The sequence below is a fragment of the Bos mutus genome, chromosome 20 (genome assembly GCF_027580195.1).
Source record: "Bos mutus isolate GX-2022 chromosome 20, NWIPB_WYAK_1.1, whole genome shotgun sequence".
NCBI classification, from domain to species: Eukaryota; Metazoa; Chordata; class Mammalia; order Artiodactyla; family Bovidae; genus Bos; species Bos mutus.
Window position 1 is genome coordinate 23,963,877 of NC_091636.1, and position 26,667 is coordinate 23,990,543.

Genomic DNA, 26,667 nt, shown 5'->3' on the forward strand with positions numbered 1-26,667 from the left:
ACAGTTTTGGTAATTCTATGAAATGCCATTCCTACTAAGTAATGGAAGGCCCAGAGCACAGATAAAATCATGCTGGTGTAGTTATATGCCACTATGATTTACCTGAGCTCTCAGATATTAGAAAATAACTAGCTACAAAGTTAATTGTAAAACCACAGGAAAAGGGCATTGATTCACTAGAAATTTACTTTCTGGAGCATTATTTTTTAATATAACCTAAATAGGTTTCCTTTTCAACTTTTAAAAGAACAATATTTAATTTGCCTTCTATTCAGATATATCAATTTGCTTTCAAAGGATTTAAGGGGACCTTAAGCAAGATAACATAATTTAAAACTGAGAAAGAAGAAAATAGGAATTGGAAGATAAAATATAAATGAATCCAATCAATATAAAAATACAGGGACTTCCCTGGTAGTACAGTGGATAGGACTCTGCCTGCCAGTACAGAGGACATGGGTTTGATTCCTGGTCCAGGAAGATCCCCCATGCTGTGGAGCAACTAAGCTCGTGTGCCACAACTACTGAGCCCGAGTGCTACAACTACTGAAGCCTTCGTGCCTGGAGCCTATGCTCTGCAACGAGAGAAGCCACAGCAGTGAGAAGCCCTTGCACCAAAATGAAGAGTAGCGCCTGCTCACCCCAACTAAAGAAAGGCTGCTCACAGCAATGAAGACCCAGCGCAGCCATTAAAAAATAAAAAAAGATAAAACCTAATTAAGATCCTTACATGTTTTCTGTGAGGTTAAGAGGATTTATTTTCTTAGTGTGAAAATTAAGAAAATGGTGTTAACTGATTTGTTTTTGAAATAGTTGAGAGAGTTGGCAACAGAAGCCAAAGTTCTGGTAGCCTGTTCAAATCTCTGATCATCTAGATTATTTCTCTTTAAGTTAAAATGTTAGAATCCAAGAAGTAGGTGAATGTGGGAAGTGTGTAGCTGTGGGAGAAACATGGCTCAGTGTCTGCATGTGACTGCTGCTGCCTGTGCACTTTTCACATTCCCATCTCATCCCTAGGTCTGTGTGTTGCTACTCATGTCGTGAGCCCCTATAATGACCCAATCAGGAACCTCAAGTGTCTCAAGGTGCTGCTTCAGCAGGGGCCCATAGTCCAACTGCCTTACCTGGCCCCAGTCTCCTGTCACCCAGCGAGGAGGAGGGCAGCGGCCCAAACTGCAGCGGATGCGGACAGGGGGTTTGCTCTCCTCGGAACACTGTGTTGCTGGGAATGTTTTAGAAAGGTCACTGCTCTTGCACAGAACAATCCGATGCTTGAATCCTGGACCACATTTGGGAGTGCACTGTAAATAAAACAAATACTAATGAATAACGATAGTCTAAACATAGAGAAAGATTTGAGGAAAATCTTTCTCCAACTAAATGTGTATTTGAGTAAACAACATACACATGTACTAAATCTTAAGCAAAGTCTCAACAGATATGAAAGTTCCTTAAGTTTTTGAATAGAAGAACTTCTATCTTTTGCCCTAAGGTCTTTAAGAGCTAAATCCAGAGTTTGCTTTTCTTGGCAGCTTATCTTCTTTTATTGTGTGTAGGTTTATTCCTTTTGACTCTTCCCTATCCTTGGCCATATTCAGTTGTGGTAAGATAATATTGATTTTTGGAATGCGGAATCCTTGGTTTCTTTTGATAGTCCCCTGGACTGCAAGGAGGACCAACCAGTCCATCCTAAAGGAGATCAGTCCTGAGTGTTCACTGGAAGGAATGATGTTGAAGCTGAAACTCCAATACTTTGGCCACTTGATGTGAAGAACTGACTCACTGGAAAAGATCCTGATGCTGGGAAAGACTGAAGGTGGGAGGAGAAGGGGACAACAGAGGATGAAATGGTTAGATGGCATCACTGACTCAATGGACATGGGTTTGGGTTGGTGATGGACAGGGAGGCCTGGTGTGCTGCAGTCCATGAGGTTGCAAAGAGTTGGACACAACTGAGTGACTGAACTGAACTGAGGTGTAGTCTTCTGAAAAAATTCTTATGGGTACTAGTAGGCCATGAGAAATTACCTTTGTGAAGCAAGCTAAGGTTTGATTTAGATGTGTACAGGTGGCCCTCAGTATCAGCAGGGGACAATTTCAGGACCGTGGAGGACACCAAAACCTGTTGATGATCAAGTCCCTTGTATAAAATGACAGTATTTGCATATAACCTACACACATCCTCCTGTGAACTTTAGATCATCTTTAAATTACTTATGATACCTAATACAATATAAACACTATGCAAATAGGTACCAGTGCGGCAAATTCACGTTTTACTTTTTGGAACTTTCTGGAATTTTTTTCCCAAATATTTTTGATCTTAGGTTGGTTGAATCTGTGGATGTGGAACCCAGAGATATAGCAGGCCAAATGTACTCTTAGTATGCGGTAGCTAAGAATACATGATCACAGGTAAAGATTTATTGCACAGAGAATCTCTGGATTCTTCCTTGTCCATCAGTTAAACATAAGGAATTTGACGATTCTTTAGTTGGACCAGTAAGCTCTTCACACTGAGGAAAAGATCCTTCTTCCTGTCACAAAGTCTATTATTTACCTCTTTTTGAAGTTAATTGGAGTGCTCTAGAGTTACTGTTCAGGAGTTACCTACTCAATGTGGTGGCTGACTGAAGTCCTCCAGCTTTTCCCCCTGAACATCTGAACCTTTCCTTAAAATCTATACTTCTCAGTGAAGTGAGACCCTTACCCACAATATTTTGAAGCCCTGTTTCTACATCTTTCATTCAAAAACTACTACCAAATTTCCCACAGGAACTACACTAGACTATAGTGTAGTGTAGACTGTAGGGGGAGAGGAGACCTAAGAATGAATAAGTCAATGAAGGAGCTCACGGTTTTAATGCAGGAGATAGACATGTGAACATAAGAATAAGTAACATTACAGAGAATGTAAGAATATATAAATTCTTGTGCCCCTAGTAATCATCTGCCTATTTTATGATTATGAATTCATATATCCTCTCATTCCTATCAGACTATAAGCTTAAAATAATTTCATCTCTGCTTCATCTTCATATACAACCTCACCCTATCTATCCTCAGGATCCAACAGAGGACTTTGAGAATGCACTCAATAAAGATATTTGGAAATATCTTCAAAATATAAATATATTTGCAAAGATAATGGTTTTGATTTATTTTTAGGTAAATCAAGACCTACTAGCTGTGGGATGAGAATGTCTTAAGGAACAATGTACACTCTCCTGAGTGGCTTTGTCAGGGGCAATCTTGAACTGGTGACATGTCATAGAGAGAAAGAAAAATAATACAAATTTTTCATGTGTAAATCAAGGACCCACAAACACTCTTCATCACAATGAATGTAGTAACAGAGTGCATTTCCTCTAACTTAGAAAACATTTAATTAAGATACAGTTGAAGGAGAATAACATCCAGTTTTTTCCAATATGGTTCCAGAAAAGGCTTTAGTTAGGGATTTAGAGGTCAAGAGAGAAATTCCTGATCCCTGTTATTATGTTTTACAGCCAAGTCAACATCCTTCTGTCCAGCTGCAGCTTCATTCTACCCATATAATCAATCACTAGGTTCTATTAACCGAAGTCCTAAACCTCTTTCACATTTGTTGATTTCTGTCTGTCTCCATTGCCACTAACCCTCCTACCAACAAACATCACTTCTTGCATGTAATATTGCAATGACTTTCTAACAGGTCTCCTGTTTCTTGCTCTTGTCTTACTTCAATCCACTCTCTAAAGGACGTATCTGATTATGTTCTATTTTGATTTTTTTAAAAAATCATACAGTGGTCTTCAAGACATAAACTCAAACTCTTTAAATATGCTTACTATACACTGATAGGAAGGCTCTGCTTACCTTTCCAGATTCACTTCAATAGGCATAAAGCTAATGCTGCTGCTGCTACTACTATGACTGTGTGTGTGTGTGTGTGTGTGTTCAGTTGTGTCAGACTCTTTGTAACCTCATGGACTGCAGCCTGCCAGGCTCTTCTGTCCATGGAAGTTTTCAGGCAAGAATACTGGAGTAGGTTGCCATTTCCTACTCCAAGGGAATCCTCCTGACGCAGGGTTCAAACCTGAGTCTCCTTCATCTCCTGCATTGGCAGGCGGTTTCTTTACCACTGAGCCACATGGGGAGACTTACTCCTATGACTACTGCTGCTATTAATAACGGTAATTATGATAGCAGCCACCATTTAATAAATACTCTCGATATTAATGGCTTCCCTAGTAGCTCAGCTGGTAAAGAATTTGATTGCAATGCAGGAGACCCTGGTTCAATTTCTGGGTTGGGAAGATCCGATGGAGAAGGGATAGGCATCAAGTGCTGTGCTAAGTGCTGTAATTCACAAAGTTCTCACAAAAATCCTGTGAGATGACAATTATGTTTAAAAGGAAGAAACAACCTTAGGGTAAGTGGTTGGTACAAAGACATGCAGCGATTAAATGGCAGACCTAATGTTAACACCTACTGAGTGTTTCCTGGATGTCAGACCCTACATCATGAACTTTGTATATATTATCTCATTTAATCCTCACCACAACCGTGTTACTTTATATGTCAAGAAACTAAGACACGCAACACTATCTTGCAATCATGCATTCTGTAGAATGAATAGAACCCTGATTTGAGTCTCTTGAGCTTGCCCCACTTGTGTTTGGTCCTCTTGACTTCACACAAGTTTCTTCTACCATTTATCAGTGTTAGAAGACACAGCCTTAGAGAATTTCTGTCACTCTCTTAATGTTTAATATTATTATTGATAATGATAATCCTACTGCTTTATATTCCACTAGAGTTTCACAGTTCACAAAATACGTTCAATACATTATTCTCATATATATTTTTGAGCCTTTTACAGGAAGCTTAAACAACTTAATTGAGGTTAAACAGATAGCAAATTGTAGAGCTGGAACTAAATTCTAAGGCTTCCGGTCTAATCCATACTTTAGCTCTTAGCATTCATAGAAACAAAGTCTCATGAATACATGAGTATTAATTATTATAAAAATAAATGAGGTGAAGTACAAAAGGACAGAGGGGTACTTCAGACTTTAGGGATAAGAGCAGAGACATATAGGATATATCAGGAATTCGATTTCGTATTTAGTATTCAGTTTAGTGTTCAGTCAATATTTTGAGGCTATGATTAATTTTCTATATTGGGAAAATTTATTGAAAAATGTACTCAAGACTTTCTCTCTCTTCATATTTTAAAAGCATATGTATATATATTAAAGCCTCAGATAAAAGAATGTCTATATGGGTATAACTAAGTCACTCAGCTGTATAGCAGAGATCTGCATAAAACTGTTAATCAATGATATTTCAATTAAAAACTAAAGTTAATTAAAGCCTGGGACATAAGTCTCTTGTTTATTCTAATATCTTTTTACAGTAGCAAGAAGCTTCTGCTCTTATTTGAACACTGTAGTGGTATCTAGCAGTCTTCCCTAAGAGCCTGTGCCAAAGTCCTGTTTACAATTAGGGGAAGCAGACAATGCAAAGACAGACGATTCCTTCATTTGTGTCTGAGAAGCCCCCAGGGAACCAAAGACAAAATGAAACAAATGAGATCGAGGACAATAGGGAGAAGAATAAAGCGAGAAAGCAACACTGAAATTTATTAAGTGTTCTAAGCCCTTTGCATACCATAATCTACCTAATCTTCACAGAAACCTCACAAAGTGCTGTTTTCACACTCATTTTACTAGTGGGAAGCTGAAGTATTGAGTAGTGCAGATAAATTCACATGGCAGTTTTGAAAAAGATAACGATCTGAAAGATAAATGTACAAATCCTCTGTGGGACAATGTGAAGTTATATGCAAAGCTTAACATACAACATCTTCTATTGAGACAAGAAATAATTTTAGAGAATTATAGCCCAAGCTCCACTAAATAAGCCATAGATATTCTATCCTATAGCACTGGAAATAAAGAGATAATCAATTGGATTCTCAAAATAGTGAATGACTGAGAACTACATTAAGATTCAATGAATACAATGGCCCCAAGCCCTGAAGATCTAGCCATGAATATTACATGTCTATAGTCATAATCTCAACTCTTCTAGAGGGTGATTATAAAATTAAGTGTTTAAAAATTGCTTGTAAAAAATAATAAAGGCACAAGGATGTCACTTAGACTAGCTTAGATTTAAGTAGGGCTTCATCCTGCAAATTCTTCTGATCTTATGTCAGCGATGCTCAAGCAGAGACATCCCTCAGCTTGTTTTTATTTTTACTTTCTGCCTCTTCTTTCTTTAAGCTACATTTCATCTTCTCCTCTCTAGCCTTCTGATGAATAAAGATGTTTATCTATCTGACAGCCTCAGTTTTATTTAGTTACCCCCCAAAATAAGAAATCCTAGAAAATCAAGAGTAACCATGATTATGCATATGATTAGTAGGCAGTAAATTAATCATGAATGATTCAGAGCATTTTTTAGAGACAATATTAGTCTATACTCATGTAAAGGGCATATTTTTGCACATTTTTTGAGTATGCAGTAAAATTCATTAGGAATAATTAGAAACTGAATACTTAGTTCAGTAATAAAGTAATTTTTTAGACTAAAGTCTAGTTATAAATATCAAAATCCATTCAATTCATTCTTATAATAGCTGGACGGAAGGTAATTCAGTGGAGAATGATTCTTTAGTAAACTTATTTCTCACTATTTCTCCTTATTGCAGATAAATATCTTTCTTCTTTTATTCATATATTCAGAATCTCACAATTATTTAAAATCTGATCAGACCATTTATTTTTTGTTCTCACCTCAGTTGAATATAGATGGTGATTTTTACGAGAGATACATTCGTACTTCAGTTTAACATTTTACGATTAAGAAGCAAAAACACATTTTGCAGAAAAAATTTTGAAACCACACCAGGGAAAATAATTTGGCTCTCACTTATAAAGGATAGAAACATTAACATTTGGGCATTAGACTGAATTCTCTCTGGATAAGTGGGTTTAATTTACTTAGTTATGGCACCAGAGTAGAACCTAGGAGTAAACACCGTGATAGCACAAGTATCTACTAAAACAAAGAATGACTTGGAGGTAGATTTCCCCCCACCCCTATCCTTCTTAAGTAATGCTACCTAAATGTAAACCCCATAAAGTCAATTGAGTATGATGCCAGTCATCCACTTGTGGAAGAATAAGTACAAGAAACAGACCTTTTTCAATGGGTACTCTGTGGGAGTCAAAAGAAACCATTCTTATACATCAAAAGAATGGCTAAGGATTGCTGGAGCCCATCCACAGCACACAGCAATGCTTTCAGAGAAACACGCCAAGAGAGGGCAAAAACAGAAAGCCATTTAAGTCCAACATAGCATGGGTGATCCCAGGAGTGAGGCTAGATTGTAGGAAATGGGAAAGCCATAGCTTCATTAGTTCCACAAAAGACTGCAGAAAAGTCATTTTCCACGAAGGTAATTTGGCTGAATTTTTTTTTTTTTTTTTTCCGCCATAAGCATGGGGTGGGATTCACTGATGGGGAAAATAGTTCCCGGCTTTGCAACAATGGAAATTTTATGTGAGAGCAGCCGGCAAAGAAAGAAAAAGGTCAGAGGGTACATTCCTCTTACTGCAACATGTTTTCACCAGTTGAACCTCACCCTTGTGATTAGCAGAGCTCAGACAGCTGATAGATGGAAGTGGGAAGGGGGCAGAAAGAGGAGGAAAGTTTTCATGGGTGTGTCAGAAAGATATTGTGTGAAATTATCTTTGCAAAAGTAAAGTGAAAGAGACTGAACACTGCCTGCTCTTCTGCTGGGACCCCCTCTTTTCATTAGTGGGAGATGTTACATTCCTCTGGGAAGATCAGGCTCCTTGTTCTCACTTTGTTCTCCATAGCTACTCAAACATTTTTTCACTTAATGTTATTTACTTTTACTTATTTTTAATTCATCTAGAGAAGAGTAGGTTTTGTGGTAAAGGGAAGTGGAAGAGTGAGAGTACACCTTCTCCTTTGGAAAATACACAGGAGAGACTGAATGGGGCAAAAATCATCTCTCCTCCAGAACAAGAGATCAACATGATGATATTGATGATGTTAACTAGAATCTTTGAGATGGTAATGGCAGGATTTCCTGACTCATGCTTACCCCAGAATAGTTTTCCTGCATTGCCTGTAGAGAGACAATAGCCCACTAATTTTTTTTGGAGGGGGTGGGGGTGGGTGGGGCGGTGATAGTCCCAACATGTGTACTCCATGCCCTTGGCTCTACTTCTCTACCCTAGGCTTTGACTCAGCCATCTTAAAGAGATAGCAGACATGTGATTAGAAGTCCCCTTCACTTACATATATTTCTTCAGGCAGTTTCCAGGAGTGCCTAACAGCCTCATAGAACCATTTGAGCAAGTCACTTATAAGACTGGAGAGATGAGAATCGAAATGCTAAGAGTAGGGTAATTACAACCTACATGAGGTTGAATTAGGAAGAAAATCTTAAAATGGTATTTGAAATGGAAATATGCAGTAGTTTACACAATCTATTTTTTAAGGTGATAATATTTGGTGTTTTATGTTAAAATAAAAATATAATAACAAAGAAAAATGTAGGTGCAGAGACCAATGTGAAGTGAGTCTGCACATGAGAAGGTTTTGCTGTTTTAGTGATTGGCAGAAGTTTTTTTCTAGTTTTTGAACTTGTCTGTTTTTCTCTACTTTTTGCAGAAGAATGATGTGGTATAAAGTTCTGTATTCAAGCCTTTAACCTATCACTACTTTTTCAATCTTATCTTCCATTTATTCTTTAAAACAAATCCTTTCCTCCCACCCTACTTTCACCACATATTCTTTGTATTTTTGTTCAGTTGTTTCTCTTATCAGGAATACTTCTCCAGTTTCTCAGTTCTCTTCGCTTCTTCAAATTTTACACTCCTACAATATTCAGTTCAACTCTCATCAACTAAAAAGCCTTCTGATTCTATTCCAGGCTATTCTGACCTTCTTAGCTTCTGAATTTCTGTATCACTTATACAATCCATCATTGTGTTAAACATAGTCTTATGTTATTCTCTAGTTGTTTCATAGATATTCCTTATTTTCCCAAGTTTATGAGATTCTTTTGAATTCTCCTTAGTCCCTATCCCAATAAGGTTAGAAAGCACCCAATTATACTTATTGAGTTGGCCTAAAACCCTTCAAACATTGCAGCCAATCATCAGGTCTCCCATTATGATTTTCCAGTAACAATGTTGCCATCATTATTGACAACTATTTATGAATTTCTACAAGGGTTTTGGGCACTGACTTGCAAGTAAAACAACTACTAACATGTACAATTCCATAAAATGTCTCTTCTTTATCAATGGATTTTATCTTCCAAATGAATTTAGGAGTTAATCCACCCACTGTAGGTAACAGAAGAGTTCATACCTTTTCCATAACCACTGAGTGAATAATACCAGGAATATCTCTACATTTGATTGAAACACAAATAAAAGTTAGGCAGAATATAATTACTGAAGCTGGACTGTGGCCAGGAAACTTGGGAGAACACTCCCAACGTCTCCCAAAGATTCCACAGATAACCACAACTGGTCAGAATCTCCATTTCCATGTACCATCTTAAACACAGTCTCTCTTTCAACCCCAGCCCTCTAGCAAAATAAGGCTACTCAAGTAGTAAGATTCACAGGGAGAAAAGTTAACATCCATAGGTTCCTAAAGAACAATGTTTAATTATTTTTGTTTATTTTTTTCACAAACTTATGAGGTCTACAGGAAATACCTAAAGCAAGTACCACTATGTTTCCAGCAGGAAATGCATCCTGTTTTGCTAACTTAGAAAAATGATCTTTAGTTATATAGCCAGATACTCATCCTTTCTAACACTAAACAACACTTGAGAAAGATTCAGTTCCTCTTTAGGAAAAGTAGAGAATGGTACAATATGTATATGTGTATGTCTCATGCAGAATGAAGAGTCAATTAACTCTACCTCTTACCTCATTTTTCATAAGACTATTTCTCTGAGGGTTTGGGATTATATTTGACTTTTTACATGTATGCCAGAAAAATATTATCTTAGTCAGATCTTCTTCATTAATCATGTAAGTGGAGGTAATAATAAAATCTGAATTTGACTTTTTGATATGTTATAACCCTCAACTCCATATTTCTTCCACAGAAGCAATTAAAATATATATAGATATATAACATGTGATAATCAATTAACAAATTCATACGTAAGAGTTAGTTAGGCTTGAACATTACTTTGAAAAAAAGATAAACATATCACTTATTTTGAGCCTATAAATGCTGCTCAATAATAGCAAAGAAAAAAAAAAAAAAGAGAAAAATATACAGAAGGTATATATATATGTATATATATATATACACATATATACCTTAACTCACTATAGTAGTCTCTCAAATTCACTTCAGGCTTGTTTTTAATCAAATTGATTACTAGTTTCTCATTGAGTTTCCTGACCCCCAAAACCTTTAGTTCCTGGCAAGCAGCAAAAAAATATAACATGGCCAAATTCACTGTTATGCAGTCCTTACTTGTTAAGTTCTAAGATGCTCACATGCTCAGGTGTCCTTAATATTAAATGCTTTGGTATTGATAGTTAAGACATCTCAAAACATACAGCCTCAGATTTCCTTACTTCTGACCAGTCCAAAGCCACCCACTGAGGTGGACACGACTGGTTGTTGCAGGGCTCTTTTTCAATAGGCCGGTGTGTTAAACAACCACTGTAGTCCAGTGTCTCCTCCTCAGAAGGTCCAATCTTCCTGATGCAGAGTACTGCCCTTGTGCGCATCCCACCATCACAAGTCTTGCTACATTCCAACCAGTCCCCAATGAACCACCTGCAGCAAGAAGTGAAAGAAACACAGAAAAGCATTCCCTCAGTGCAGCCAGAGATTTCAGCAGAGTGAAGGCACTATATCAGTGGACTACCTCCTCTTCCCAGAAGAGCTAACATTTCAGTGTTTGTTGATGTGACAAATGACAAACAGAAGAACTGCTTCCATATACATAAGGAAAAGATAAATCACTGTTAGCTGCTTTCTAGAGTATACTGCATGGGCTTTGCAACAGGCAAACAGGTTCAAACAAGCAATCCATTATGTGTTTTTAAACTTCTTTTTCTCCATTTTTTAAAAATTAACTTCTAAAATGAGGATAACAATACCAATCATGAGATTCTCATGAGGACTAAGCAAGGTAACATATGAAGCTCCAAGTCACATGCTGGTAAATGTTAAAAACTGGCTCCTCGTGGGAGGGAGAGTCCTCATCCATTGCATTTGCCAGTTTTTGTGATATAGATACTTCATTATGGCCAAATTAAAGCTATCACCCTAAACATAACCAAGAGAAGATATGCTAGTCACAGGGTCTCAGGAGCTTCTAACAACATCTGACACAAAAGAAGCAAGACACAGAAGCTATTTTTATTATTATATTGAGAGAGGTTCTCCCTCAATTGAGTGTTTGGTGATAAACCACCCTGCAGGAGCAAGGGATTTGTTTCCTGATTCCCAGAAATGTACATCACGCTCTGCATAAGACAGAAGTCTTTACTGTCCTTCTAAGGGCAGAGATGGCCCAGGTATCCATTCAGAAGACATGGGAGTGCTGAAGACTCTGCAGTAGGAGTAGAGTCCTGAGCCAGGTCTGTGAAAACATGGAGATCCCTTGCTTTGACCTCCTTTACTCCTAAAAAGAGCTTCTACAGAGCTGATGTGGGAAGAAACAGAAATGTCTTAATAAAAGAACATATCTCATATCCGTAGGTATACCACACCTAGAGTCATCAATGAACTTTCATCAATGAAATTATATGCAATTTCAGGTGTATGTTTGTGTCTGTGTCATATTTCTGCAGGACTCACTTTTTTGGGCACATTATTGGTCCAAGGGTACGAATCATGATCCCAACCAAACCAAGAAGGATTCAGCTTTAGAATTTTTACATCTAACGTAAGCAAAAGGAATACTTTCCTTTCTGGTCACAAGGGTATATAAAGATATAAGAGCTGATGATGGCCATATTCCGTGTCAAGTGGAATTAACTGATTTGAAAGAATGCAGAGGAGGAGCTAGAGTCTTGAAAGTATTTGAGTGCTTGATTCCAGCCATTCCTGAAGCTAGGTCCACTTTTATACTTCCCTCGGCTTTGTTAATATAAACCAATAAATTCTCTTCAGTGCAGAAGCTAGCCAAAGTTGAAGTTGTGCTAGTTTTGCCAGAGTCCTGACTGATACATTATTGTATTTAATGTCATGAATATATGCTGAATGCCTACTATGCTCAAGGCACTGTGCTTTGTTTTATAGAAGAAAGTAAGACATTGTGTTATGAAAACAGTTTTCCAAAATCATGATAAGTGCAATGATGGAGCTAGAACTAGATCCCGCATCCACTGTTATCCACTGAATTTCACTTCCAACAATTCAACATTTCTAACAAATAGTAGAATCTAAACCACAAACATGAGGTCAAAAGACATTTTCTTCTTTCCATGCTTATAAATCATGCATACATCCTAAACAGAGATGCTCACGCTCTTGGGTAGGAGACTAACCAGAGAGAAGAGTATAAAAGTTAAGAACAAATGTCACCTCTTTCCATGAGCTTAATTCATTTGTGCCAGTTTTGTATGTGGAAGATAATACCTTAGTGAAGTCAGAGTACTAGTATCCTAAATTTGAGCCTACACTCAGCCAAATAAGCCACAATGGCCTTTGTTCATTATTATTTTTGTTATCTTTACTGACAGGGGGAAACCAGCATTTAGAAATATCATAATTAACCACTTTCCCAAACTTAAAATATATTTTGTCAAAAATTTATAATTTTTCAATCTAAAATTTACTTAAAGAGTGACAATTTAATCTGGAATTTTAGAAATCTGACGTTAACATCTTTTTTCTAAGTCATTTTCCAGAGAAGATATAAAGTGATTTTCATAGTCTTTCCATTTTGTTTTCCACAGATGAGTAGGATCCTAAGTTGTTAGTACCATTTTTGGTAAAGAGGAAAATGTGTACTGAGAATAATAACTTGCATGCCAGCCATAGTGAAACTCTGATTCAATTCGAAACAATGATTTCATCACCAAGATTAGGGGATAAAACAGTAATGTGTATAACTCAGCCACAAAAAGTTCAGTCATACCACCTCCAGCCATGATCTCATTAGGTCTCATAATGTAAGAAGGATGGAGGCCTTCAAATTAAACACAGGTGCCCAGAGTAACAGCGATGATTCAGGAGGTGTTGCTGTTATTTTTGCTCACAAGGCCAGGGCCACCTCTGCCTTTTTATTCTTCATCCTCTCTTTTACTGCCAACCATCAGAGAAGACTCTTGAGAGTCCCTTGGACTGCAAAGAGATCCAACCAGTCCATTCTGAAGGAGATCAGCCCTGGGATTTCTTTGGAAGGAATGATGCTAAAGCTGAAACTCCAGTACTTTGGCCACCTCATGCGAAGAGTGGACTCATTGGAAAAGACTCTGATGCTGGGAGGGATTGGGGGCAGGAGGAGAAGGGGAGGACAGAGGATGAGATGGCTGGATGGCATCACTGACTCGATGGACGTGAGTCTCAGTGAACTCCGGGAGTCGGTGATAGACAGGGAGGCCTGGCGTGCTGCGATTCATGGGATCACAAAGAGTCCGACACGACTGAGCGACTAAACTGAACTGAACTGATCTCTTAGCTTAGATGTATCAATCTAGCATTTAACTAGAAATGTATGAAAGTAAAAACATTATCTACCCTCCTATTTCCCTTCTGACTTTAACTTTGATTTCAGGCTTTACACTCAGTCCCTCCCTGTTGTATCTTTATTGCTCAGCAAATCATCCCTTCCCATGTCTCGCTAAAGGATTAAATCACCATCCAGATATTTAAGTAGTTTTGCAATTTTACCACTGTAGCTACTAGTCCCAGTTTCACCACTCTTCTGTCCAGTTTAAGACAGACTGCTTCCTCCCTCATTTTCCAAGTATTTGACCCTCTGATGACATTCTCCCTATTTCTCTTTTTTCATTCTCTAGATTCAGTGGTAAAATATGAGCATGAAAATTCTCAGAGATTATCAACTGCTGAATCATTATAATCTGCATAATACTGGGGCTATTTCTTTTTGAGCTGAAGAACCTACAATAAAATTGTCTTCATTCTCACCAGGATGAAGAAGCTGTACAGTTAGTGGGATTCATTTTTGAGTGTCTGAAATAAGAGTGGCTTGATATAGCCTGTGTAATCCAATCTACAGTATCTGTACATTAAGAGGACAAACAATAATACTGGAGGAAGGGAATGAGATGATGGGAGTTGACTTCTAGGATCCCTCGCAGGTCTGACATTTTGGAGTTTTATACAGGAATCTGATGATCTTTTCCTAAACTTATAACAGAGTATAGTTGTACATGGGAGTGAGGTACAATGACTCAAAATAAAAAGATACTGTTAAAGAAAACCTTGCCCCTGGGTAAAAATCTCTCTCCCGTCTGACTCCTTTTGCTTATAACTCTTATCATACTTAACATATTTTGCCTTGTACTATAGTTATTTTTTATAGGGCTTCCCTGGTGGCTCGATAAGGAATCCGCTGCAATATGAGAGACCTGAGTTTGATCACTGGGTTGGGAAGGTCCCCTGGAGGAAGGCATGGCAACCCATGCCAGTATTCTTGCCTGGAAAATCCCCATGAACAGGGGAGCCTGGCAGGCTACAGTACATGGGGTTGTAAAGAGTCGGACAGGACGAAGTACAGTACAGCACCATTTATTGTATTCTATTGCTTTCACCTCTCTGATTTTCACCAATTTAAAAATCAAAGTTACATACAGGAATTATGTTCAGTATTTAAAGATTCTTCACATGAGGTCATATACAGAAATCTTTTTGCTATTAAAAGACAGCATGGTCAAAACTGAACGCTTGGCCTTTCATTTTGGATTCTAACTCAGCATTACTTCCTTTTCCTATGCTGAGGCACCAACTTCCTATCAGTCATGCTCTTTGATATCAACTCCTCCCTTTTCCTTTTCCTAATGACTTCTGCCTATGTCATGAATCCCACTATTTTCATTCAATGCCTCTAGAATTCTTGTTTTTTTTTCTCTCTCTCTAGTCACCTCACCACCTTGACTATTATTTTCATTCTCATAAAAAAGTTGCTCCTCTGACCACATTACTTTTTCCTAGCAAGACTTCCTTTGGCTTTTTAAAGTCTCTCAAATAAACACGGTTATCAGTATTTCTTTATCAATGCCTCTTTTGTCTATTCTTCCTAGTCCCTGTCATTTCCTTTACGTAATATAAGGACAAATCTTATTGCCCTCTTTTTTTCCATTCTCTACTTATAAAGTCTCCAATATGACTAAAGGACATTTAAAATATTTTATTATTTGAAAAGATAGTTTCTGATTAAAAAATATCATTTAGGATTATAAATTAATGGTATTGGGAAAACAGTAATATCTGAAAATAAATATAGGTCCTTTCCTCAAAGCCGGCAAATATATTTCAGATAGATTAGAGTTTACATAAAAAAAAAAAAAAAAAGACTTTGAAAGCATAAGCATAAAGTGGGTAAGGCCTTCTTAACATTATACCAATGAAAGAAATAAAAGTTAGTTTTCCTATATAGTATTTTACAAAAAGCTTTTATAAGTAAAACTGGATCATAACAAACTAGAAAAAAAAATTTGCAAAAGAGTTAATAATCTTAATTAAGACTTCAGACAAAACAATAACAAAATGATAAGCACTTTGATAGAAAAATGGCACAGGCCATGAAGAGGAAAAACAAAAAAGAAATGACCACTGAACATAATTTTTAAATGTTTAGCTGCATCAGCAATTGTAGAAGTACAAAAAATAAAACACCAATTAGATATCAAGGTTTTTTTTTTTCCCCCTTTCAATAGTTAAAGATTGTTTTAAAAATAATATTACCAAGTGTTGTTCAGGTTAGGGAAACAACAGTCTTATGTACATACTATCAGTGAGAATACACTTTTATACATTCTTTCTAGAGAGTAATCTGACAATGTGTCCCAGAGGGTTAAACATAATTCCGTTTACACTAGAAATTTTAGAAGCAAAAATGGTTAATGCTGTGGAATAGAAAGGGATCAAAAGCTAGGGCCCAGAGAAGATTGTTCTACAGTGGAAAGTCAGTTCAAATAAACATGACATATCTACTAAATGTTGTAGACGGTGTTTAATGTTCAGAACAATACAATGTTCAATATGCTGAGAACTGACTATAAGACATCATAAATAACTGTTGTTTAGTTGCTAAGTTGTGTCCGACCCTTTTGCAACCCCATGGACTTTATGTAGCCTGCCAGAGTCCGCTGTTCATAGGATTTCTCAGGCAAGAATAGCAGAGTGGGTTGCCTCTTCTTTCTCCAGTGGGTCTTCCCAATCCGTGGACTGAACCCACATTTCCTGCATTGGCAGGTGTATTTTTTTACCACTGAGCCACCAAGGAAGTCCAAATAATATAACACCACTTTGTTACATACATGTGCCAATGTAGACATTGAAAAAGATGAAAAATATTAACTATGATCTTACAAGTATTAAGTGTTTTTTAAATTTTCTTCTTTGTATTTATCTGTATTTAAGAAATTTTATGTTTTAATATGTATTAAAAAAACCAAACACGATTGTCACATTGTCATTTGAAAAAACTTCTTTCTCCCACATTCATTTAAAGTCTTTTTGAATTCAGTAGTCTTTCAGTGAGCCTTATCTCTATAATACCAATGTAATGGGAATCTTATTACATATGATAACCATTCTGGATAGTTTATTAAGATTTCCTTATTCATTTTGTATTGGGGTGTAAAAAAATAAGTTAAATTTAAAAAATCCTTTTCATAGTCTGAATTCAAAGAAATAAGGAAAAAATTAAAAAGGAACAAGAAAAACTACACTAATAAAGAATATTTTAAATATGTATATTAGCTCTTTTCAATAAAGAAAACTGATTTTTCTTTTTCAAATTCCATTCTCTTACCTCCAAACAACAAAAAAGTTAAGAAGTAACTTTTTATTTCAGAACTACAAAAGAAAGGGAAATACAAAACAACTTTAATTGTTTAGGTTAATTCCAATATGTCAATTATCCTTAAAGTGTTAAAAAAAAGACTCCAATGTAATATACAAGCATGTAATATACTGGGTGAAATGACCAACCACTGAAATCTCAAAGGATGCTTGAATAGCATGCATTTGAAATTAAATGAAAAAGCTGAGGCCCAAATAGAACAAGTGTGACCACGCCCATTCAAATGCCTTAAATGGCTGATCATGATAAACATAACACTTAAAAGTACTGAGTGCTGGGGAAGTAACTAGGTTGAGGCTCACAATTATACGGAAATACACTTAGGTCTTTAGAAATGTCAAAAAACAGCTTGTGCATTTTGAGCATCACTTTGTTTTATATAGCTTTTCAGTTTCTGTTGAGACAAATTTACAAAAATAATTAGCAGAAGAAAGGAAAATAAAAAAATAATTAAATATCTTGTCTTTGTAATATATACCATAGGTTGTATTTCTATACTTTCCCATGTCTGGATTTTAAGGTGTTAGTTACATAGTGATCACATTTGAAAAAGAAGAGACATGAAATTTCAAAAGTCTTAGAATAAAAACTTCTATCACCCTAGATTCTGTGTGCTCCTTATTTGGCAGCCACTAAACTTTTCATGGGGTCGCAAAGAGTCGGACACGACTGAGTGACTGAACTGAACTAAACTGAAACTTTTCCAGAGACTAGGGGTGTGTATATCCCTTAAAGATTGAAACATTCAGGCAGACACTGACTTTGGATATTGAAAGTTCAGAAGGTATTATTATTTTGGAACAAATATCAACAAATATATCTTGATCTAACCATATTTTGTTGCTGTTGTTTAGTCACCCGGTCATGTCTGAGTCTTTGCAACCCCATGGACTGCAGCATGCCAGGCTTCGATGTCCTTCTTCGGGTGCTTGCTCAAACTAATGTCCATTGAATTAGTGATGCCATCTAACCATCTTGTCCTCTGTTATCTTCTGCTCCTCCTGCCTTCGATCTTTCCCAGCATCAGGGTCTTTTCTAAAGAGTTGGCTCTTCACATCAGGTGGCCAAAGTATTGGAGTTTCAGCTTCAGCATCAGTCCTTCCAATGAATCTTCAGGACTGATTTCCTAACACTGGCTTGATCTCCTTGAAGTCCAAGGGACTCTCAATTCTTTCCAACACCACAGTACAAAAACATCAATTCTTCGATGCTCAGCCTTCTTTATGGTCCAATTCTTACATCCATACGTGACTACTGGAAAAACCGTAGCTCTGACTAGATGGTCCTTTGTTGGCAGAGCAATGTCTCTGCTTTTTAATATGCTGTTCAGGTTTGTCATACCTTTTCTTCCAAGGAGCAAGTGCCTTTTAATTTTGTGACTGCAATCACCATCTACAGTGATTTTGGAGCCCAAGAAAATAAAGTCTGTCACTGTTTCCATTGTTTCTCCATCTATTTACCATGAAGTGATGGGACTAGATGTGATGATCTTCATTTTTTGAATGTTGTTTGTTTGTTTGTTTTTTCAAAAAATGAGCAATGTGTAGTGCTCTTAAAAACAGATTTTATTTATTTATTTAAAAAATTTTCTATGTGTTATGTCATGCTGCTGCTGCTAAGTTGCTTCAGTCGTGTCCGACTCTTAGTGGCCCCATGGACTGCAGCCCACTAGGCTCCTCCGTCCATGGGATTTTCCTGGCAAGAGTACTGGAGTGGGGTGCCGTTGCCTTCTCTGGTATTATGTCACAGATATGGCAAAAACCATGACATGTATGTCATGTCAGTGTATGGTAAAACCCACTGCAATACTGTAAAGTAATTAGCCTCCAAATAAAATAAATTAATTAAAAAAATAAAAACATATAAATGAAAAAAATTAAAATTAAATTAAAAATAAATAAAATAGGAAACAACATAGAGAAAGATTGAATGTTGAGTTTTAAGCCAGCTTTTTCACTCTCCTCTTTCACCTTCATCAAGAGGCTCTTTAGTTCTTCTTTGCTTTCTGTCTATGCCATAGACTTTTTTTTAAACCATATTCAGTTCAGTTCAGTTCAGTTGCTCAGTCGTGTCCGACTCTTTGCGACCCCATGAATTGCAGCATGCCAGCCTCCCTGTCCATCACCAACTCCCAGAGTTCACTCAAACCCATGTCCATTGAGTCTGTGATGCCATCTAACCATCTCATCCTCTGTCGTCCCCTCCTCCTCCTGCCCCCAATCCCTCCCAGCATCAGGGTCTTTTCCAATGAGTCAACTCTTCACATGAGGTGGCCAAAGTACTGGAGTTTCAGCTTTAGCATCAGTCCTTCCTTGAACACCTAGGACTGATCTCCTTTAGGATGGACTGGTTGGACCTCCTTGCAGTCCAAGGGACTCTCAAGGGGCCAGAATTCTTTATCCATTTTAAGTCTCAGATTTTTGTGACTCTTACTTTTAGAGAAAGAATTACTTTGTTATAGAATTTTCCTTTCCAGTTCTAGAGAGCCTGGAATACATAAATTCCTTTGCCTACTTTCTTTTTTTTTTTTAAATCAATTTCATGTTGGGAATAATTAGCTAACCTTGGGATAATGGTTACTCTGATTTTTCAAACAAGAATGAAATGCTTTCCATACATGTTCTCTCTTCCATTCAAGACAAGGATTAAATCATTATCTTTGTCTTTTTGCACATAATTATTGCCTTTTGCTCAATCAAAAAACCTTTCTTTCATATTATAGAGTGTGGCCACTGATAGCATGTCTCATATTTTTGAATTTTTTAAAAGTCATCATTAAGATGGATGGGCTCTCTTCTTCTGCCTCCCTTTATAGTGAGTTGTAATTGCTACATTAATCAATGGAAAGGGCCTGAAGTACACTTCTATGCCTGTGCTCAACACTTAGAAGACAAGATGCTTTAGGATGACAGAATTTAAAACCGGGTCAGCAAATTAAAGCACTGATATTCCATTACTGAATATTTCTAAACAACTAAAAAAGTCTTTAAGCCTTTAAGATAAATATCTAGAAAAGATAGGATTGCATGCCAATCTTTTATAGTTTAATGAATCTAAGATATCACTATTTTATATACCATTAAACAAAAATAATGCTGATTATTATTTTAAGACACCATCAACTGCAAAATGAATCTAATTTCAGAGATGTTAAAATGCGAAGGATATGTGCTTTAGAATTAAGGAAATATGACAACTGCCAGCACTATGCCAGGATTAATCTACTGATTAATCTACTGTCCGACTCAATGGACATGGGTTTGAGTGAACTCTGGGAGTTGGTGATGGACAGGAAGGCTGGCATGCTGCAATTCATGGGGTCGCAAAGAGTCGGACAGTAGATTAATCAGTAGATTAAACCCCTGCTCTAAAGGGGTTACTTACTAAATTTTGTGAATAAATAGAAATAAAAATCCTACCCTCTGTGATGTTTTACTTGATTTTCTTAGCTTAATTTATGAATATCATATGAATGTATGTTTCCAGATAAGAATATCTAATGTTTTTCTCTTTGCACTTGAAAATATTTCTCACTTCTCTTACTTACTCAGGTGGGCAGGGCTCAGTGTTGCAGGTTCTTTGATTTTCAGGTGGCTTACTATCAGGGTCACAGTAATTGTTCTGGACAATGGAGTTGTCATCCAACCTTTTACAGACCACCTCCTGTCTTTGGACACCTTGAGAAAAGGAGGACATCATTAATTGAAGAGTAGTTTACCTTCCAGTAAGTTAGGTATGCATAGCTTTCCTCTGTGGGGAATCAACCTCACTGGATCCATGCTGTCTTATCTGTTCCAGAATACTTGACTGCTTCTCTAAAAAGGAGAGAAGTCTTGGTCATTATATTGCAAATTTAGGCAAAATCACTGTTCTCATACTTAGAAACATAACTGTTTTCAAGTTCAGAAAAGAAACTATTGGTAATTTTAAACAATTGGTATATCCATATGTATATTCTTCTTCATGCTTTCCTTTAAAAAAAGAAACTTTATTTTCCCAAAATATCATTAGATAAAGTGTATGAATATACATTTCAATGCAAAACAATGGTTGTAGATCTATTTAAAAACAAAACATTAGGGACAAATTTACATTTTAATATTTTGTAGGACAAATCCAATCAATTTAGTCTCTGTTAGGAACACATAACATTCACACATTTCATTTTTCTCCCTTCCATTTAAAAAAGGTTTATTTCTCTGAAAGTCCACAAAGTCTAGAATTTAAAGACAGCAGTGAGCCTCTTTGAACTGCAACCCATTAAGTAATCGGTTTGCTTTTGTAGAGTTGGCCTTGTTGATCACACCATCATCAAACAGATATATACATATTCCATCAAATATTAACTTACAGAATACTTTTCATCCTTAAATATTGGTCTATATAACTTGTTTGCCACGGCTAAAAATGTTCTCATAAAAGTTGTAAAATTCTAAATATGTTCATTATTTTTGGCAAAGATATCCACCACAACTTGCTCACATTTCACAAAATACAAGGACACACACAAACACACTCTTATTTGTAAGCATGCCTGGAAATAGACTTGGTGCAGATTCATTTTCTCTTCAGTGGGGAAGAATCAAAAGAAGCAAAGATAAGGTTTATCAAAGTCTCAGAGAAAAGTCAATCTACAAGACAATGCTAAATATTTCAGATCTTATGTGGGTAGTAGCTTACTCCCAGAACTAAAAATAAAAGCACAAACTAAGCTACCCCCACTAACCACCCACCTCATTTCTCTAACCAGGTAGGCTAAATTACCCAGAACCAGTTGTAAAAGCAGCATTAGCAGTATCCAGGAAACTACAGCTTCATACCAGGCTAAACCTACATAAACTTTCAGTTTTTCTTTTTTTCTCAGTTGCTTCTACAGTGCTCTAAAGAAAAGAGTTTGACCCCAGATTAGAGAAATCAATGTGAAACAGGACCATTCGATGAAGGAAACTGTCACCTAAAGAGGTATGCACTAAATACTTCCTCAAGCTCCCTTACATGCATGAGACCTCTGCAGATGGGAGTGCCACAGCTATCAGGCTTTGCACACTTTTAACTAAGCCCTTTGAATTTGAAGATAGGAAATCTATTTCCCTGATAGGGAAAACAATTAAGTCCCATAGTCTCCATAATGGTGGTGAGCAGTTAAAGAAGATGTATTTGATTACTTGCAGTGGTTCTCACTAATCATCTTCAACAAGTTTCTTGGTTTTCCTAAATTTAGAGCTTTAAAGCACAGCCAAACAACTTACTGGCAAAATGTCTCAGAGTATGTGTTGTATTCATTCCTTCCCAACCCATTGAAGAGGCCAAACATCTCAGTTTATGCAACAACAGTTTGGAATTTTTTTACTATTAAACTTAAGATTTTTGAGGGAAGAATGATTCACATTAGGCATATCTTTGACCCATTCACAGATGTTCCACAATATTTACCAGATAGCTCCTCATTGTGTCATCCCAGTGGGCAGATAACTAAGTCCATGTGATTCACCTAGACAAAAATCTCTATTATTAGTCATCGGATTCAACTACCAAATGCCACAATGGCTCAGAATATATATCCGCCCGGCTTCAATACTTTGTTCCTATCAGGAAGAGCAGGGAATTGTTTTTATAGGTTAGCATGGTTATTTTTAAAAAGTCATTCAAATATGATTATACTTGAAGTGGGGAGACTCAAAATATCCACTTACACGAAGGACTTACAACTTAAATTAATTTTTATAAATATGTTTAATAATTAAAAAAATACGATTATACTTACAATAAGAAAGTTGTCATTCAATCTAGTACCTTGGGTGTTTTTCAGAAAAGCATAAGCTTTTAATTTTAATTTAATTTTATGTTTATTGAGGGAGGATAAACATTTTCAACACTACAAAATGGGACTGATATTGCTTGATATCAGTGGCAGAAATATCAATTCAGTTTCTACAGGTTAAGATAAAATTCTACTTCCTTAAAAAATCTTACAAATGTTGTTTGGTTATAATGATATTAGTTTTTAAAAGTAGCCTTAATTATAAAAGCAAGGCCTCTGCAATTTGAATCACAGATGAGATACTAGTTATTAGAGGTAAGATTTACACTTGATTTTAAGATAAATTCTATCCATGTACGATCTTGAAAAAAATTCAGCTACATAACATTAATTGTCAAAAATTTGGAAAATACACAAAACCAGAAAGAGCAAAATAAAAATTATCCACAATCTCATATCTTTGCTTTGGATCTTTATTTTTAAGGCTATTTTATTCTTTGATGGGATCCAGTAGTTAAAATTAATAGTACACAAACTAAAAATGCCAGCTAAACATGGTTAGTGGGTCATTCATTCTTTCACTCATCCATTCATTCATTCAATGGAGAATAATTACTGAATACAAGGCACTGTACTTCTTTATGCGATACTGAGCTAAGTGTGAAGAATTACAAATTGACTTAATTTTCTCATGTCTAGTTTCTTAACAACTAGAATTTAGAATATTTAGGGGTGCATTTCAGTTTCATAATTTCAGAAAGCTATTTTTTATGAAGCAAAAATTAAAGTTCTTGAATAAGCAGCTGAAATAACTGTTTTACAAAGATACATTTTCCTTGCATTCATCTTTTATTAATTTTCTTCTAAAATGCCACATTAGACAGTGTGGTATTTCACAGTCAAGAACTGACTATACCAGTAATCTATTTCAAATCTTCCTAAAATGCTGAACTATCTTCCTTCAACAGCACAAATCTTCCAACTTATACCCCCCACACTTGGTAGGTTTAGATTTTTTTTCTTTTTAAGTCAGTAGCAACCGAGTAACTCTCTAAGGCAATGCACTTAACTGAATGGATTTTTCAATACATACTTATGGATTAAGGAAAATGCAGCTTTTAGCATTAGAAAATTTAAATCAACTGGAAATAATCTAAACTAAGTCAACAAGAGAAATGATTGAGTTGAGAATCTTTTTATATGATTAACCCTCTTGTACATAGCTTCTTTTAAAGTAATCTGTAAAACATTGCTAAGAAATTGATTTAAACCTTTTTGGGAATAATTACATCCGGTTACACAAAACCACTATGCTTTCAAATCTAAAGACATATAGTTTATAACCCAAAACATAAAATATCTGTATGACCAGTCAGTATATGCCTAATCAAAAATAAAGTTCTGGTGGTTTAGTGCCCATATCCTCTGGAGATATTCAGATGTTCAGCAGAATTTAATTGGTCAGACTTAAAACTGCACTAATTATATTTTATTCTTAAACACCTGAAGTTACAGGCATGCAAATTCTATACCTAATTCTGTTTTTAAATGCAATTCCTCTTCCTTGTAAAAACAAAAAAACTTTGCTGCTTTCATATTACTAAATTTAAGTACAAAGATATCACTACCAATATACATTACTCTAAACTCTAAAATGAGTGTATCCTGTTTAGAGTCTTTTACTTTGTTTATCATTTTGATTAGTAGTAGTAGTAGTGTTAGTTGCTCAGTCGTGTCCGACTCTGCAATTCCATAGATTGCAGCCCTCCAGCCTCCTCTGTTCATTCTCCAGGCAAGAATACTGGAGTGGATTGCCATTCCCTTCACCAGAGGATCTTCCTGACCCAGGAATCAAACCTGGGTGTCCTGCGTTGAAGGAAGATTCTTTACCATTTGAGCTACAGAACAGCAAACATGCTTCTTAACACAGAAACATAACCTTTATTTTTAGCTTGGAAGCTTAAATTTGACAGATCTTTTATTTCATTTCTGCCAATAGTTAAAGGTTACAGATGATCTACATGCCTATCAAAAGTTATGTTGTCCAATAGGAGGAAGGAGTACATAGCTTGAATCACTGCTCAAGGTACACATGAAGAAATGGCATTTAGTATTTTGAAATAGCATATACCATAGGAAAATGAGCAAGAAGTCCTGGATGGAATCCTTCATCTTCTGTGCTTATTCTAGGAAATGGTGATGGTTCAAGAATACAGGGTCTTTTGCTCAGCAGTTGCAGTCATAGGGCCAACCCTGAGTGAACACTTTAGAGAACTTTCCTCCTTTTCATTTCTTGCATCCTTTTCAGTCCCTCTTTTATTCCTCTTATAAGCTGCTCAGAGTTCTTATGTCCCATCTCTCTTCTTTCAGATAATTAAATCACTTTATACATACATGTGTAAAAATATTTAGCAATTTATTGCTTTTCTCAGGGCATTGTTTTCAAATGCCATGATCAATAAACTAAGATCTGGCATCCGCTCCCATTACTTCAAGGCAAATAGATAGGGAAACAATGGCAATAGTCACAGACTTTATTTTCTTGGGCTCCAAAATCACTGTAGATGGTGAGGCAGCCATGAAATTAAAAGACGCTTGCTCCTTGAAAGAAAAGCTATGACCAACCTAGACAGCGTATTAAAAAGCAAGAGATATTATTTTGCTGACAAAGATCTGTCTAGTCAAAGCTATGGTTTTTTTCAGTAGTCACGTATGGATGTGAGAGTTGGACCATAAAGAAAGCTGAGCGCCAAAGAATTGATATTTTTGAACTGTGGTGTTGGAGAAGACTCTTGAGAGTCCCTTGGACTGCAAGATCAAACCAGTCAATCCTAAAGGAAATCAATCCCTAATATTCATTGGAAGGACTGATGATGAAGCTGAAGCTCCAATCCTTTGGCTACCTGATGCAAAGAACTGACTCATTGGAAAGACCCTGATGCTGGGAAAGATTGAAGGCAGGGGAGAAGGGGATGACAGAGAATGAGATGGTTGGATGGCATCGCCGACTCGATGGACATGAGTTTGAGCAAGCTCTGGGAGTTGGTAATGGACAGGGAAGCCTGGTGTGCTGCAGTACATGGGGTTGCAAAGAGTCAGACATGACTGAGATACTGAACTGAACTGAACAGGGCAATTCATCATTTTGTCATCAAATTACCACTTGAATTTCATTTAAAAGAATGACATGTATTAAACTAAGAAGGATGAAAGAGACGTTAAGGGCAAGAGAAAGATATTTTAGGTCTTCTCAAATCTACTCATAAGAACCAGCATTTCAGTTCTAGACCATTCATTTGGTAAGTGTGTAGTCTATAACTACATGTGAGTATAAGAGAAAAAGTGCAACTTTAGGATTGATGGGCTAATCAACACTTAGATAATTTAATCTAGTGGCAAAGCACATCGTATTTACCCAGGAAATAGTTTTTCTGAAGAAGAGGGGGGAGGTTAGTAAGTCAGAGCTTATAGTAAAAATGTGGTTGGTGGCTAAGGCAACAATTTGCTTAACCACAGCATCCAAAGTAGCTAGCAACCAAGACAACACTATATAACCACAGTATACAGAACATATGGCCAACAATATTAATTTAATCTAAATCTTTAGTGCAGATAGCATCCAGAGAGCAACAAGTGCCAGGAAAAAAAAAAATGTCTCTCTGCTCTGCCTTTCACAGCTGGAATCTGGTTGCTGTGCTGTGATTATTGGCCAGACATAAGCATTTGTAGGGCAGAGCAAAGCCCATCTGCCTTGGATCTAACAGCTGGCATCAGGGTACCAATCAGCTCCACCCAACTGCTTCCTTCTTCTGAAAAGCCTCGTGCTAGTTTT

The 26,667-nt window shown here is 36.5% G+C and overlaps 1 protein-coding gene across 5 annotated transcripts in view; it reads right to left on the reverse strand.

The window, feature by feature from the left end:
- The window catches only part of ADAMTS6 (ADAM metallopeptidase with thrombospondin type 1 motif 6), a 305,836-nt gene that overhangs the window by 41,736 nt on the left and 237,433 nt on the right, over positions 1-26,667 (reverse strand). For 3 of the 5 annotated variants that reach the window (XR_011461451.1, XR_011461450.1, XM_005892772.2), the window contains 3 exons: positions 20,622-20,751; positions 10,641-10,845; positions 1,125-1,301 (listed from right to left, as the gene is read on the reverse strand). Coding sequence is in view for 2 of the 5 variants with exons in the window: in XM_005892772.2 (XP_005892834.1) it covers positions 1,125-1,301; positions 10,641-10,845; positions 20,622-20,751 (512 nt within the window). In the remaining 3 variants the exon portion in view is untranslated. Of the gene's footprint in view, positions 1-1,124; positions 1,302-10,640; positions 10,846-20,621; positions 20,752-26,667 lie in introns of those variants that run through there. The other 2 variants (XM_070357524.1, XR_011461452.1) reach the window with 2 other exon arrangements.